The sequence below is a fragment of the Cyprinus carpio genome, chromosome B16 (genome assembly GCF_018340385.1).
Source record: "Cyprinus carpio isolate SPL01 chromosome B16, ASM1834038v1, whole genome shotgun sequence".
Classification (NCBI taxonomy): domain Eukaryota; kingdom Metazoa; phylum Chordata; class Actinopteri; order Cypriniformes; family Cyprinidae; genus Cyprinus; species Cyprinus carpio.
In genome coordinates this window covers 14,756,555-14,774,313 of record NC_056612.1, presented here as the reverse complement: position 1 = coordinate 14,774,313, position 17,759 = coordinate 14,756,555, and the positions used below count along the sequence as shown (strand labels likewise).

General features: G+C 35.9%; 1 protein-coding gene across 10 annotated transcripts; it reads left to right on the top strand.

The window, feature by feature from the left end:
• Positions 1-772: 772 nt before the first annotated feature.
• On the top strand, positions 773-17,663 carry LOC109086100 (FXYD domain-containing ion transport regulator 6-like). Of its 10 annotated transcripts, none has more exons than XM_042740959.1 (10): positions 777-1,095; positions 3,927-3,983; positions 4,163-4,189; positions 5,689-5,712; positions 6,147-6,170; positions 7,555-7,629; positions 8,164-8,197; positions 8,598-8,629; positions 8,744-8,780; positions 8,879-9,333. In XM_042740959.1, exons 2-9 carry the CDS (start codon positions 3,932-3,934, stop codon positions 8,752-8,754), a joined length of 279 nt encoding a protein of 92 aa, XP_042596893.1. In that variant the 5' UTR covers positions 777-1,095; positions 3,927-3,931; the 3' UTR covers positions 8,755-8,780; positions 8,879-9,333. The 10 variants fall into 10 exon arrangements, with proteins under 10 accessions (XP_042596895.1, XP_042596893.1, XP_042596899.1 ...); XM_042740958.1 differs by having other exon boundaries at positions 796-1,095; positions 3,883-3,983; positions 8,744-8,755; XM_042740957.1 differs by having other exon boundaries at positions 803-1,095; positions 8,744-8,755.
• Positions 17,664-17,759: the final 96 nt, after the last annotated feature.

Here is a 17,759-nt window from a genome sequence, read left to right as displayed (position 1 = left end):
TATTTTTGTATGAGCTCCAGGGTATTGTGCAAAAACACTATCTGTGGAATCTCAGAGAGGCTTGTAAATAGCCAACAATCTTCGTCATTTGTCTCCAGGCTTCAAATCAATAGGTCTACAACTCAAGATCTTCAGCACTAAATATATGATTTACATTGTATTTTTACCTTCCGAATATAATTACAAGAATATTAAAATATGTGAGGTCCCTCCGGTAGGAGTGCGCATTAAAATTAACCACAAAAGTGAATTACAAAATGCAAGTTTTCTGAATAAAATCGCGTAGCTTGTAACCATAACAACAGTAGTTTGCAGAAGCGCTTTGCGTCAGGATCGCTGTCGGACGAAACAAATTAAACACAAATACTAGGCTATATGTATCAGTTTTTTTTATTTGACAAATCACATCGTGTTTAGACTTTAAAGGTAGTTCACGTTTAACGCCAAATATAGCCTGCACATGTAGGGCTACATCTCGAAGATGTCTCTCAAAAGCATCTGATAAACACCTGTGAGAGCAAAAAATGCAGTTTCACATACATTCCAAATCATTCCAATCATTCCAAAACGCCTTAAGAACGTTCTAAATGTCTGTTTAATATCTGACATGCAACCTTCTGAGATGAGAAAACGGCTCAATAAATAGAACCTCATCTTCCTCATGAAACCCTGTATATCAAATAGTCGTCAGTTAAGGTTGCGCGAGGCAAACTTCGAGAGATTGCGCCCTGAATATTTCCTATCGAAATTCCTTTAAAGGTCGATTCCTTGCCTGCCTCCACCTCCTGGGTCAGAGGTCTACGGTATGAAGCAAAGATGGGGAGGAGTCTAGCTGCGCTACACAGGCGCGCGTTCGAACATCAGAAAATATTTACATGTAACGTACGTGTCATTTCCACAGCTATGACTACGAGCAGCTCACAGTTAAGAATAACACGTTTTTAACTCGTATAAGAAGATAAGACTTTTCAATCACCATTTCACTAGTAATTCTACAGATTTTTTGTATAACATTGGGTCGTCGAGAGGTTGCTTCTGGTTTGCCCCAGGGACACATTAAAACCGGATTCTTTGGTGTTGAGCAGGATTGAGCTGGTAAGACTTTGACGCGCTTTGTTTTTTTTTTTTTTAAGTTGAATCAGCTATGTTAACGTAAGATTTCTTGCATAACTACAACATGGATCTTTATAAATGGTTTCTGCAAGTGAGATATGTTGTTCCAATAGATCTTTACAAAAAACAAAACAAAACAAAACAAAACAAAACTGATTTATCACGTGTAGTTTATATGCAAGCAGATTTGAATGCATTTTTTTTATTTGTTGGTTGCTCTTTCTTTGTTTAACATTTGCAAGAATGCAGTCCTGATTATATCGGCAGCTTGAGCACGTGACCATCAATATCACATTACAGCTCCTTGAGAGATGTTTTGCTGTTTTGCACATCATGTTCCACGTTTTTAATCGCGCAGTCATTAGACGGTTTACTGTAGTATGAGATTAGTTGTGAAAATGGGAAAAAGAAGCTTCTGCCACCAAGCAATTCAGTGAAATCTCGCGGATTTAGGGTAAACAGGGGAGGGGGTTTTCTGTCATAGTGCCAGAATTGTAAAGAGTGTATGTGACTTCTCCTCCTCCTTCTCCTCCTCCTCCTCCTCCTCCTCCATTATTTATCCTGTGGAGAAATGTTGTAGTGACACATCTGTGCAACAACTGTACTTTACTGTGGTCTTTTTTGTATACAAATGAGTTTAATCGAAGATGTTATTTAGAGACCACCTGAGATTTCCAAGCGATCAATTGCTGTGCATCTAAATTGAAATGGGTTTTGAGATTGGAGTTCAGTGGTATGTGTTTGAGAGTTACAGCTAAAACATTTACTTAGTCTGTAAGTCGCTTATCAAATATCATTTGAAATACCACACCCCACACATGTCCCTTGGGCTCCTTATCAGGGGTGTCATGCACTCATTTTGTTTGGGGTTTGGGGTGGGGGGTTGTTTGGGGGTATTGCTCCTCATGCTTGTCATGCTTGTCATATGACACACAGCAGCTATGAGCCATATATAATTATCAGTGTTGGGCAGTAACTAGTTACTAGTGACTTAGTTACTGTAATAATATTAATTTTTGCAGTAACTATAGTGTAACTAATTACTAATAATATGTCAGTAATAATATTACAGTTACCATCCATAAAACAGCTTAGTTACTTAGTTACATTTGATGCCTCAACCCCACTGATTTAAAATCCAACAATCAAATAATTCCTAGATTTATTTTATGACTCACACGTGATGCATGTGATGTCCCCAGTGCAGCAGGCAAGCTTGGAATATGGAAAAGCTTACATTCAGCAGATAGAAAGAAATATTGCATTATATTGATTTTGTCAGGAAAAAAGATGATCTGAACACTGTTGTGTAATTTGTGGGTTTACTTTACTCTGCCATTACATCCTACCAACATCACACTGATCAGCATGTGGTACATTATATTACTATAATTAAAAATCCTTTTGGAAAATTAAACCGTTTCTTACAAACTTATGTGATTTGATAAAATACATAATAAAATACAATCGTATATGGGTAATGGAGAAATTACAATTAGCTTCAAGCTACACATGACAATTAATGAGATTAATACAACACTTATACTTGAATGTCACTATTAATATTGAGTGTTTGTAATAACTTCTGACTGCAATCAAATGTGAATTTTGGTCAAATGATGAGGCAGAAATATGTTGTTATGTGGAGGATACACAGTTACAACTTCTGTGAGGCGTGAAGAAAAAGTAATGTAACTAGTAGTGTAACTAATTACTGTTGACAGAAAGTCATTACTTTTGAAAGGAGTAACTAGTAATAAGTAATATATTACATTCTTTTAGTAACTAGCCCAACACTGAGTATAACTGATATAGGCTTGTTTTATTTATTTTTTCTTTTTATTCAAAATATTCCCAAACGTGTTAACTATATCCTGAAATATCTTGATTCTCAAATATGTGTAAGTAAATGCATTTTGCACCTTTATAGATTGTTAGTTGATCTATAATGGGCAATGGGCAAAGTAGTCTAATAGTGTAATCTGTTAACTACGCATACGTACGTCTTTTTACTTAAGTACCAGATATGGGTGTCATGCCATAAAATATTTTTAATACGACTGATTTTTTATTAAATGTGAATTTTTATTAAATGTGAAGAACATTTACATTATCAAAGAATAATTTAACCACTCTCAAAAACTCTCATTATAATCGCTGAAGCTGTTTACACTGTGAAATGAATATTCATGAATATTCTGGCATTTTTCAGCGATGACTCATCTGAACGCCTCTGATTGGCCATTGCATTCATAAGCTCAACAGAATCCTGTGTGATTGGTTATAATGTGCAGCTGGAAAAATACTTGTGTCTCTGTTATTGTCTTTTGGAAGCTGCATTCAGTATCCATTTGGCTCAAAATTTGAGGAGGCACATGCCCCTTCCCTTTGAATGGGCATGACGCCTCTGTTCCTTATCCCACCATTTTGAGGTGGTCCTCCAAAAATAGAGCCCTTTTGGCATTCTTAGCAATAGGAGAGAGAAACATGGGAAACTAAAAGAGATCTTTTTGTGCAGCTTATAGATGCAGAAATGCTCAATTAAATCAACTTGATATTTTATTCTGTGTAGTTGTTTAAACATAATACAAAAAGAAGCACATGATGTCCAACAAAAAGTCACCCACAACTACCAGGACTTGTTCTTCAATTCATAGTCAAACAGTTCTGTTAAATGCTCAAGTCAGTAATATAAGAGAAGTAAGACTTCATTAGACAGGTTTCTAAACCTTCCCACAAGAACTGAAGTATGTGTGTGGAATTTTGCAGGGATTGAAGACAGCCCAGTGTCTCACACTCACTTGTTTTTTCAGACAAGATGGAACTTTGTGTTGCTGCAGTGCTTTTGTCCTACTTCGCTCCAGCTTTGGGTGAGTGCTGTTGTTTTTGTTTTTTTATTGCCACCTTCTCAACTGTACTCTGAGAATTCTTTTTATATAAATATATAAATTAGAAATCATCTCCAGAATGTAATTAGGACAAAAAATAAAAGTATTTGTCCTGCACAGACTTGCCTTTAGAGATTAACCGTATATGTGTATGCATGCAGGATCAGCTTTTGGCAGGGAAATGCCAGGTAAGTGTGTAGAGGGTTAGAGACACTTTGCTATGTATGTGAGTGATAAAAAAAAAAAAAAGTATTCTGTGCTTCTGTCTGACGTTGATATGTACCAAGGCTTTTTCTGTTTGTTTTTGTTTAATAAAATTTGACTGCCGTTGCACTTGACTGCTTTTCTGAAATACTGGAGCAGTTTGTGCTGTTTTGGCTTTGCATGTTTTTGGCAAATTTTCTCAAACGGTTCCACCGTGTCTCATTTCTGCTTACGATTACACCTTTCCCTGAAGGGTTTTTCTGAAAAGCCGATGAAGTAACACTACTCTTACACCACGAGGCTTGAGACTTTTTCAAGTGTGCCAGCGCAGCTCATGTTGTACCTAACTTTGGGTACATGCAGTTCTGTTACTCCAAATGGAGGCAGTTTTGACAGGATGAGACTTTTAAGTATTTATTGACCTTGGGAATTATAAGTATTGTTGCTTTAATGTATTATTTTGAGATTTGTCCACTTTTAGAAGTTGCAGTAGCATGCATCTAGCCGATCTGTTGGATTTCTGGGAGAATTGCTGTTTTCTCAGACTGTGTGTGTGTGTGTGTTGTTGCCAACACAAACATTTGAATACACCATTTAAGTGCTCCAACACTGTTGGCCAGTGTGCTCTCATGTAAATACTGCCCACATAAATGCGTACATGAGCAGCATTAAAAAAATAATGTTTTTTGTTTTGTGGAATGTTATGTTGTTTTGTTTAATTCTTTGTTTTTTTTTTTTTTTTTGGATGGGATGGAGGGAGGGAGAGAGAGCGAGAGATCATTATGGATAACCAAAGTCTTACAGTCAGACCATTCATAATGTTTAATGGGAGATTTGGAGCGATGCCTTCAACATTCTTGTTTTCAGAGAGCAGATCCTCTGAAAAAACTCTTTAAAAACATGTAGGTCTATTATCATTCCACTGATAGATTTGTGGCATAAAATGACTCAAAGTAACATTTCTGCCAAATGTCTGTTTAATACTAATAAGAAGTCTTTGAAAAGAACTTGTCAAAATATTAGAATTAATGCGTCGTTCTATGAGATGAGTTCCTAAAATAACCTTTCTGTGTAATATAAATCTCATAGTTCAGCTTTTTAAAATGCATTTTAAGTTGATCTGGCATATTGAAAAGAAGCTGTTGGCTGCCACAGTGTGAGCATTTATTTTGTGTCTTTCATGCTTGTGCACATGCTTTTTGAACATATTGCCATATATAATATTGAGTTATTATGGCTCTGTCCAAACATATTAACTGTTGAAATGTAGTATGCAACCATAGTGTACATTTAACATTAAATAACATTAATAGTTCTATAATAAATAAAGAATCACTGCAAGTACTATATTAATTTAATACAGCTTCACTCTTATACTTATACTTAGAATCCAATAATGCTCTGTCTGTAATAGTTTGGCTGGCATAAACTTGACATTTTTGCTTGGCTAGATTGAAACTGTAACACTTTTTCTCTCCCTCAGCTTCTCAAATGGATGAAATTCATGGTAAGTGTCTTTTAGTCTAATTAATTTTACTTTAACTGAACGTCTTATTGGCTTATTAACAGTGTTTTTAGCCAGGCTAGACCAGGTTTAATGTCGTGTGCACTGAAACAGCATATGTTTGACACTATAAGCTTTTAGTTCACAGTGGGTGTGAAAAATGTTTATGGAGTCACCAGTCAGAAAGCTCTTATCCTCTTTTGGTACATTCCATATAGTATCAATTTGTCAGTAGCATTCTGTATTTGAGAAATGGCTTGCAGATATGTAGAGAATATCTTTTTATGTTTCGGCACAAGAATGTAGTCACTATCTTAAATTCTCTTAACATTTTACATTTTGATTGCTACCAGTATTTTTTTTTTTTTTTTTTTTTTTTTTTACAGCTTTACAGAGTTTTGACTAGATATTTTCATTTATTTTTCTTCTCCCACCAGAATTCGACAAGCCATTTCATTATGGTGAGTACAGATGGACTATAGCTGCTTATGGCAGTATACATACTTATATGGATTAAGGAAATCTCTTGGTTGACTTCATAAAGCTTGAAAGGGGGAAAATGCTAGTATGCAAAACATAGTGATTACTCAGAGGAATTTGTGTTTTTCAAAGTATTGTGAGCATAGTCCATTTATTATGGGGGTTACAGCTGCACTCTGATGTTTCCAACAGTGTGCCAAGCGCTGTTGTGTTAAGAAAGGCTTTCAGGGCCAAAGTGCATCACCTTTCTCAGGAAACATCTGGGAAGTCAGAGAGATTTGTGTTTCCTTTTCTGTTTTTCCAAAACAGATAGAAAATATTCACTCCAGGACTAAGCTTCTGTGGAACACATAAATTAGAATCTGATATTTACCTCAGAATTTCCCAAATTTACTTTTTATTAAATTTGTTTATTGTCCGTATTTGGATTATATGTATAAACTGTCATGTTTACAATTAAAAGTACAACTCAGAGCCCTATTAGAAAGCAAACAACCAAGTACACATGGCAGTTTAGTGGTTCCAGACTGTCTCAGGAAAGTCATTCTCCAGCCTTTTTCATTATGCTTAGTAGATTATTGTCCGTGCATGTTGTGTTGGCCTTAACATTCATAAGCGGGACCAAATGGAATCTGCGGAATCTTTCACATTTTCTGTGCTGATTTTAGGGAACATTTGTCAAATTTACATCTGATTTTTAGTTAAAAATTAGTTATATGAGACTACAGTAGTACTAGGCTCTTATCTGGAGTTTAAAGCCTAACAAATGAGCCAAAATATTGGTAAACAAATCAGTGGGATGTAGAGATTTGTGAATGAGTTCCAATTCTAAAGATTCCATGTGAACCTGCTATAAAAGGGCTGTTTTGTGTGTGTGAATCTGTAATTTGCATATTGTGTTACCACAGATGCAACCATGTTTTTTGTTTTAAATATATTTTAAGTAGTGCTGTCAAACGATTAATCGCGATTAATCGCATCCAAAAAAAGTTGTTTACAGAATATATATGTGTACTGTGTATATTTATTATGTATATATAAATACACACATATGCATGCATATATTTAGAAAATATTTACATGTATTTACTTGTATATATTTATATTCATTATAATTTATATTATATATACATATATTTAATATATAACATAACATATATTTTTTTAATATATACATGTATGTGTGCATATTTATATATACATAAATATACACAGTACACACACATATATTCTGTAAACAAAAACTTTTATTTTGGATGCGATTAATCGTTTGACAGCACTAATTTTAAGCTTATTGTGGAATGTTTCCCATTTTAATGATGTGTTATTAACATTTGTACATGTTCTTCTGAATCCTCTTTCCAGATTATGAATCTCTGAGGATTGGTGGTATGATCTTTGCTGTCATCCTCTTCTTTATGGGGATCTTCCTCATTGTCGGTGAGTGTCAAACTTTGTACTGTTCGCAGAAAGTGTTTTACTTTCGTATAGTACTTGCTATCAAATGTACAGAATATTTTTTGTAGATATTCATCTAAGAATGTATCCACTCATGCAGATAAACAAATATCGGTTACTGAGGGTAGACTGGTTGCAGGCCAGCATGTCTTTCATAACCTCTAAGTTTAAACCTCTACGACACCCAACACCGCACCATGACTTACGGTGTTCCACCAGTGCAGAGACAAGCAGCCAATCTAACCTTTGACACTCTTACTCAGAAACCACCACCAGCACACATAAATTACTAACGAGAGACCCTGCTGACCTGATGTTATATAGACCATGAGTCTGATCACAACAGGGGTGTTTAAGGACAGAAGTTTGGTTTTTGTGTACCTATGTCTAATTTCATCATGTGTTACAGCAACATAGGCAATCTCTAAAACACCATGTGTTTGTGAATGCTTTTCTCTTGTATATTATAATAAACCACCAGTGGTTTTGATCATACTTCTGGCTTGTTTCCAATAGGTCGGAAATGCCGCTGCAAAGGGCAAAAGTCAAAGTAAGTGGCAAAAAAACTGTAATGCATTTTGTTCAATGAAAATATTTAGGCTAAGCTGTGGTAATCCAGTCATTTTGACAGGAATTCAAGCAATCGGGAATTTTGTGTTACATCAAAAGATTTCACCATCCATATTTCGCAACGGGTTGGATTTAGTCACAAAGATTAGCCACGCTGACCAACAAAAATCTGCTTGCTTTGACAATTTCTGTGCTTGATACAATGCTACAATACACTATTTTTAATAAACATTATTTTTTATAACGTGACCACATCTGTTCCAATGATGCGACTAGATCAATAATCAGATCACAATATAATGTCTATTTATTTTTCTGCTCTTCAGGAAATTACCATCTTTTGACTTTGTCCGTTTTATTGTTTTTTTCCTACTTCATAGGCCAGTGGGTATTGACACAGAGGCAGCCAGAGGTGAGAATGTTCCATTTTATTATATTTATATAATATAGTTTTTATATTATATTATAATATAATAGTTCATGACACTTAAAAAAAAAACTGACATTTACGCTATTTTTATTGCAGGTGCAAAATAAAGTAAGCCAAGGGAACAGAGAAAATGGTGACAGTGTCTCCACTTTTGGATTCGTCATAAAGTGTTATATATCCTGCATAAATTTTCATGACTGTATATCTCTGTTTTTTGGTTCCTCTTGACAGAAAGCATGGCTTCTTAAGGAGAAATCTTAATCAGAACTTTGACCATTTGGAAGAAGAAAAAGTCACTTGAGGATTTAGTTCGTGTTCACAATTTTTATGCCTTTGTCTCTGGGTACATGAGAGCATGAGTGCTCCTTTTTAAAATTTGAAGTTTCAAAAATATTGTTTAAATAAAAGTGTTGATTATCAGCTAGAACTATTTTGCTGTAATGTTTAACTCAGCAGCTGATACCTTTTGAGATTTTCCTCCACTTTTTGTCATGTACTTTTCAAGCTCTCTGTGAAGTTTTTGAAATACATGGTGTTGACTAGTATGTGTAAGTGCTAGGTAGCTAAAAGTAGTAAGTAGGCATTTTATATATTTTGTAAATTGTCCATACAGTTTTGTCACGTAGCAGAAGTAGGAAAAAAGTATACTGTAGATGAAAAATAAAAATAAAGTGATTTCCATTGAATGTCTGTTAAGTGTGCTTGAGAAAATGTAACCGTTATATAACGTGTGCTTGGCATCTGCCCTGGTCTGTCTCTCATATTCAGTCTGTGTTATAAATAGGTGACCCTGTTATGGACTCTGTGCACGGCCCACTGCCTACGTATTTCCGCTAATATCTCAGTTGTACGTGAGCTTCCGGTTTAGCGTTCTCCGTTAGCAACCTAGCGATTACAAATAATTATTTTATATTATATATTTTATTAACTGTAGTAACATAACATTAGTATTTTATATTAAAATATATCGTTTTATTAATGAGTTCAAGAAGCATTAAAGGATTAGTTCACTTTCAAATTAAAATTTCCTGATAATTTACTCTGCCCCATGTCATCCAAGATGTTTACGTCTTTCTTTCAGCAGTTGAAAAGAAATTAAGGTTTTTGATGAAAACATTCCAGGATTATTCTCCTTATAGTGGACTTTAATGGCTACAAAATCATTGAAGGTCATAATTACAGTTTCAGTGCAGCTTCAGAGGGCTCTACATGATACCAGACGAGGAATAAGGGTCTTGTCTAGCGAAACAAACGGGTCATTTTCTAAAACAAAAACAAAAAAATGTATACGTTTAAACAAATGCTCACCTTGCACTGCTCTGCGATGGGCGTCCATTACTTTTGAAGCCCTTCTCCTTTTTATATGAAGGAGTAATAACAGAGATTTGCCTTGTCCAAATACCCACACTTGCGGTCTTGGCTACTTGAGAGTGTGTGCGTGCATGTGCTCGACAGGAAGTAAGTGCGCAAGACTGTCCAGATCTTATGCTGCGTTCAAGTCCTCCTGGGAAGTTCGTACTTACGAGTTGACAAGTCATAATTACAATCGCGGGTGCGATCAAGTCAGTTTAGTCGGCAGAAGATGGCGGTGTACCTTCTTTTAATAAATTACAAGAAAATACAACAGGGTTTGTTAACTCTGCTTATAGAAAATGAAGAGCAAAGAATTTGCATCAGGTGTGTTTTGCGTGTTTAATTTTTTTTTTTTTTAAATAATTTAGGAAACCACTCTAATCTGTATCACATAAAAACTTATTAATTGTTATATTTCAATCCTGTCTATCAATTTCAACTAAAAAAATTACAGTCAACAACAGACGTTGCATCCATCGATCCATTGATTCTGTCATGTTTCTCATTGACACGCCCCCAGCTCGGAAACTCTGAGCTTAAAGAAAATTCCAAGTTTCCCCACTCGTAATTACGACTTTGTGGTGGCGTTCATGTGCGTTTAACTCGTAAATACGATGTATCCGACATGACTTGAACGCACCACTATGCTGCGTTGCAGGCAGGTTTCTGAGCCCGTAAGTCACGACTTCAAACCACGACTCACGACTTTGTAACGTTCCAGGCAAGTCACGCCAAACTGCCTTAATATAAGGCATTGTGGTAGCTAGATGTAAACAAACCAGCATGGCGGACCATACGGGGCTTATGCTCATTTATAATTATTTCTATCTCCAAAGGTGCTTACTCCTTGCTTATTTGAGGGAAACATTTTTTTATTACATTGTTTTTTATAAGCGTGATCGTTTGCATGGTCAAGTTCAGTTTTACCTAACGTTACCTTAACGTTAGCTATCCCCAACATTTCCATGTGACGATATACTTTTTACGAAATACTTGACGTTTCAGACACATAACATTGTAATACATAATCATGTGTGTATTGCTTATTATTATTATTAATTTGATTGATTATGCCGCGTTCCAGGCAACCCGTAACCTGTGTTTCTCCAACCTTCTACCTGTGAACGTGCACTGGAACAGCAGCCCAACCCGTGACTTCCCACCCGTGAACTCGTACTAGATTGATGTCCTCCCAGTTCCGCGCTCTGATGTCACATAGCCCGCAAAACAACAATGGCAGTCCCTACGGATGTGGTGTTTATGCAAGTGGTACACGGTGAGAAATAGACTTTAGGACAATATAACGTTGCAATAAAAAAAAAAAAAACAATCAGAAATTAAAGTGTGTCCCATCAGGTAATGAAAAGTTGTACATACACTTGTGGTCTTCATCGTCACTTGTACACTTGGGCAAAATACAGGAAATACGTCATAAGTAGTCAAGTGATCAAGTGCAAAGACCGCAGGTGTGGGTATTTGGACAAGGCAATTGTCTTTATATAGGGAGATGAGAGGGTCTCTATTACTTACTATTGGAGAAAGCGTAACTGTCAACTTGGATAATGTGTGTGCCTTAATATGCAATTACATTACAGCCTTGACGTCACTGAATTTCAGTCAAGAGTTGTGCGACACTCAGTCGCCGTTTACGGATACCATATGAATGAGAAATGCCCTGAGCTGTATCCCACCTGTCCCAAAAAGTGAATGACTTATAAAACTGTTTTTTTTTTTTTATTTCGGTGTAAACTCTAAAAATAGTTCAATCTAAAAGCATTGCTTAGTGTAAACATGTTGGAGATTAGCTGATAGGCTGCCGATTCATTAAATTATAAGATGTTTCCTTTAAAACGGCGTTTATTCAACGTAGTGAAGCCTCTCCTCCATTGACATCCATAAAAAAAAAAAAAAAAAAAAAAAAAATACGGCTTCTGGTCTTCTTTCCCACGTAGGCTACTGGCAAACCATAAGAGTTAGCATTTGCCGTTGTTGTTGTTTTTTTGGCTAAAGGTTTGGCTTTTACTGGCTTTGGTAAAAGTACAAGCAGTTTGATATTGCAGCTGTGTCACAGATGTTTGCAGTAGTATCTAGCTTCTGTAAAACAAACAAACAAACAAACAAACAAACAAAACCTCTGTGCATGTAGAATAACATATTAAGGGTCTCTGAATACTTAATTCTGATTGGTCAGGGTGCGGTCAGATATGTCTTGGCAGGCACTTTCACGCTCCTTTTTTTTTTTAATCACCACAACCTGGAGTAGATTATTAGCGCCGTCTTGCGATTCAAAGCGATATTACGACTACAAATGCTAATAAAAATGGCACTGGAGGACTTTCAAAACGGAAAGAAAGCGAAAATATAGGTTTGAAGAACAAACTTAACTTTACATTACATACATTAGAAAACACTTAAATATTACGGGCATGTGACCTACTCTAATTAAAAAGCTGCTAGTCCACAGAGAGAAAAAAATGAAATGCAAATTAATAATGATAATGATTAATAATACATATATAAAAACTCTTATCGACTCTGTTCTCCGTGAAAAAAAGCAGACAGCCCTGTCGAGGTTTATTTTTTTTGATAAAGGCCATTTATCTTTGTATTTGAGTAGACACAGTCAGTCTAAATTGACACGTAAAGTTAAGATATGTCGGCGTCAATAATTTAATAAATGTTTTTTGTTTTAACGCGTACAAATACTTAACATCCCGAGGCTCGCAATGAAACCATCCACACTCAAAGCTTTCTGAAGTTGTCCAGCTTCCACTTCTCGTCCTAATGCTCCTGCAGACCCCAGTCCTGTTGCTGCATAGGTGGGGTTCTCTGTCGCATGTATTCACTGGGGGGAGGTGTTTGGCTCCGGATCCCCACCGCATTGGCCAGGATGATTTTTATCTACCTAACGCCATGTCTGGGAACACCGACAGACCAGCGCCGCTAGGGGGAGTAAGTGTGTGACTTCCGAGGTGCAGCATCGACGCAGTGCTCCACCGCAGACTCTTCATTCACGGTGCTGAATTACAGTTTCTAGCAAGATTAGGGAAACCCTGTCTCGTTTAAACACTGCAGAAATGGCAGCTTCAACAGGTTTGTCTATTTATTGCATTTGTTTGCTTTTAAAGTTGAAACTGCATGGTTGTGCCATAATGAATTATCAAACTCATTTTAAGATGCTGTTGAATGACTTGAGAAATTAGACTATAACAAAAGAACATTCAGTGAAATTGTCTGTTAGCCTATACAAATTCAATGTAATTTGACAGGAATTACTAATAGGCTATAACTTATTACACATTTAGTTGTCCTAGGCTATATATTCAGCGATTCCAATCTCATTTAGCCTATTTACTAAATTTGTTTGCATACTGCAGATAATAGGCTACATTTAAAACTTGAATCGGTCGATACAGTAAGACCGTCACTACTGGATATATGGTTTAAATAGTTCACCTTTCAAATGACATTTTCAACACAAAATTAAATGTTAGAATGACAGTCTCAAGATTTACAGTCTAGTTTTTTTTCTAGCCTATAATGGGAGTGACTGTCTTTCTGCCAAGAGTCTCATTTTGTGTTTCTGAGAAAGACAAAGTCATAAAGCTTTGTAAAGAAATGAGGTTAAGTAAATTCTATTTTAGAGTGATCTATCACTTTAAAAGTGAGATGGGTGCTGAAAATCGCTAAGTAAGCCGTTATAAAACCCTGAAGTTCCCACACAACCGCATCATTGCGCTAGAGCCAGTTCTAATGGGACACAAGTTGTTTCTTCTTGCATGTTATTTTCCTTTTTTCCTTTTTTTCATATATAGGTACTAAAAGCTCTATATTGGCAGTTTAGACAGCTTTGTTGATTATTACTAGAGGAAAGTCCACTTGCCATTTGCTTATGGAGACTGCAGATCTCAGAGAGCTTATTTTCGCTGAGCCTGCAGCCTCGTTGCAGCTAATCAATAACCCGAATTACTGACGCTCAGGTGAAAACCTTTAGTTTGCAATATGCCCTTCTGCCTCGTACATGCTCAACAGCTAATTGAGATCACTATTTATGCGATTAGTATTTCAAACGATTGCAGTCTGAATGTATTTCAGCTAATAAGCTCGTTATTTGAGAGCTCATTAGACCTTGACTGTCCAGTGTAATATTTCTATATTTATACATGCAATAAACCAGCATCTGTCCATGGTGCTGAACTCTGTCCCCTGCATTGTCTTCCTTACTTCACTCCATGTCTTCACTGTGAATCACATACCTATCCATACTAAGTCTATTATAGGGGTTCGTTTTGTTTCATAGTTGTTAAAATATGTAAATGTATTTACAGAGTCATACATGGATATGGACCAGAGTGCCTTTCATTACGGTAAGCATGCTGTATTTTGCTTGGAAATACATTCATTTTTAAATATAAAGCCAATAAAAAAAGATCTCACCACTTGATTTCTGAGCTCAGATTACGAGACGCTGCGGACCACGGGTGTCATCCTTGCTGTGGTTATGTTTGTAAGCGGGATTCTTATTGCTTTGAGTAAGTAACAGCTGTGATGTTACAAAATGTTGTCATCATCAAGAGTGACATTTGCCTGGCATTACAGTCAGTCCAGTTTTACTTCAGTCAGAGCAGTGAATACATTCAGTTCTCTCAATCCACCATTTGTCTAAGTACTTCTGCAATGTGAAAAATTTGGTCAATTTAAATGAGACTGAATGTATTTCTTACAAACTAGCTAAACTCTAATTATGACCCTGGAACACAAAACCAGTCTTAAGTAGCACAGGTATATTTGCAGCAATAGCCAAAATTACATTGTACTGTATGGATCAAAATAATCGATTTTTCTTTTATGCCAAAAATCATTAGGATATTAAGTAAAGATCATGTTCCATGAAGATATTTTGTATATTTCCTACCTTTTTTTTTTTTTTTTTACTATGCATAGCAAAGGACATCATTTGGACAACTTTAATGGCGATTTTTTCAAGATTCTTCAGGTTCCAGATTTTCAAGTTGTAGTTGTATTTTGGCCAAATATTGTCATATCCTAACAAACCAAAGGCTACATCAGTAGAAAGCTTACAGTGTTTATTTAGCTTTCAGATGATGTATAAATCTCAATTTCAAAAAATTTACTCTTATGTCTGGTTTTGTAGTCTAAGTCCCTCTCAGTTATATTTTTCACCATCTCTAAATGTTTCTTTGCCCTGACAGGTAAAAAGTTGAAATGCTCGAAATCCAAGTAAGAATCATTCACACAAATGTGCAGCCTTGACTGTGCATGTGGAATGAGTCCAAGTAAGGATGAGGAAATATCCTAAAAGAAAAAAGATCTACTTTGAATCGATGGCTCCATGTCTGTTCACTGGAAAGCTCCTGTACTCTTTGAATGCAGCCCTCTGGTTTCTAAAGTTATTGCTTTCTGAACTGAGTCTGACCAGCTTCTTTTTTCAGTTCAACAACACTGCCGATCCATTTAAACAACAGCATGTTTTACTTGCACGACCAGACATATCAAAGACACCTGCTGTGGTGTTCATACTGTAAAAGCTGCAGTTTGTTCAATGTTTCTCACACCTCCTAAATCAAGAACTAAAGTGGCTAGGCAGCTTGTATCAAGACTACCTACCTCTACACTGGCTACATTTGAAAATGCATATTTTTCTCTACTATTTGGGGTTTTGGCCTTCCGCTCTGGTTTTTGAAGACACTCTCCCATGTGGATAAATAAAAAAAAAAAAAAAAAGTTGAAATGTGGACTGTAAAAGTAGAGTTATTTTAAAACAATGATGCATGTTTAGATGTGGTGATTGAGTGCGACCTGGATGCACCAATTCTGAGATATTTTGCTAACAAAATAATTGGGCCAGAAGAAAAGCATGAGAACTTTATTAAGTAAGAAGAACTTTAAGAAGTTCATTGAGCATGGTCTCTCAGTATCAACTAAGTGAGCTTTAATTACATTTTAAGCATACGGAGTAAGATGATTTAGCATGTTTCAGCGTGGTTAAGAAACTTTTGGAAAACTCTTAAAAACTGTAGCGTGGATGGAGAATGTTTTAAAATGAAAATGCTGTTTTCAAATGTATCCAGAGTAGCCTAATGTAGACATGGCCTGATAAAATGCTCAGCATGTCATCCTGAGATGATCTGAATCGTTTGATAATATTGATGTTAAGCCCTTGCATTAAATCAAGCAACACCACTTGCATTTGACTAAAGGAGATGTGCATGCTTGCTGAAGATTTCAGCATGCGACACCAGGGTTGTCAAACTCAGTTCCTGGAGGACCACAGCTCTGCGGAGTTAAGCTCCAACTCTAATTAAACACACCTAAACCAGCTAGTCAAGGTTTTCATGATTAAATGATTACAAGGTACTTGCTTAACAAGTTTAGCTCTGTGTGTTGGTGTGCTAAGCTGAGTTTGACACCCCTCTTAGATGGACTAGCATGGCTTAGTGGGATAATTGTGTTTTTGTTTTTTTCCCTACAGATCTAGTCCAGTGGAAGGCCCTCAGCCACCAAAGACAGAAGGTACACTACCACAAACATTAATTAAAATAAAAAAACTCGTATTTTTATTGAACGCTTCATAAATTTGATATTTTTTCTTTTTAGTTCCACCTCAGACAGTGTAAAGCATATGGTGCGACAGGGCGGCCCATTTCAGCAACAGGAAATGCTCAGACGCACAAAGTTACTTACAGGAATGTGGAGGAGAGTCGAACCTGCTTGACCTCTTTTTGTAACCTCATCCTAAATGCTGATCTGTTGATGTATTTTTAGCTCTCACGGTAGCACACGTGCTACATTATGTCTCTTTTGTGTTCATATCGTGTGAATGACACCATTCATGATGCATCTCACCTGGCCCCAGTTATTTTACTCATGCATGAATAGTTTGCTCTTAATGTTGTTGTTGTTGTTATTATTATTATATGAGGCTTAGATATAAAAGAACATTTATGGAAATATTCACAGAAGCGATCAGGAGTAATGATTGAATTACACTGAAGAGCTCGTGTTTCATCTAATGGATTTCAATCCTTTAGACCGATATGATGAAGTTAATATTTTCACTCCTTTACATTTGAATAAACAGAATATTGTTTGAATAAATATAAATAGCTTTCCAGCATGGAACTACCCTGTAACTTGTGCATGCTAAGTTTCAACAAAATGTAAGACAATTTTCTAGTTGTTTTAGTCTTGTAGCATATATTTATTTATTATTTTAGTGCATTTGAAATACTTTTGAATGTGTTTCACAATTATGTTGTCACATTACAGTAGAAATGTAAGTTATTACCATTAACAGTTTTGACGTCAATCATAACAAGATAAACTGAAATGCATGGCTTTTCTGTTTACAGATTAGTCATTTGGATTTGTAAAGTCAGGAATTACTCTACAGAGGACTTAGAAACTGTAGGAAAGTCTTGCCTTAAGAACTACTGGTTACTCCTTCCTTGGAGGTACACATGATCTTATGTCCTTTGTAACTGCATGAATGTTTGACTACTGTATTCCTGTAAACAAAAAACTTTAGAAAGTAATACTTTAGTCCCCAACCAAGTGTCACTAAGAAGCAAATTACTTAATTGCAACTGAATTTATTTATGCCTCATGTATTAATAAAAAAGCATCCATATATTTCAGTTAATAATGAGCCACTGCACATCTGTTTGATCAGCATGGAGAAATGCTTATGAATTCATTACGATTCCTTTCATGAAGGGTTTTTTCTGCCTTGAAATGA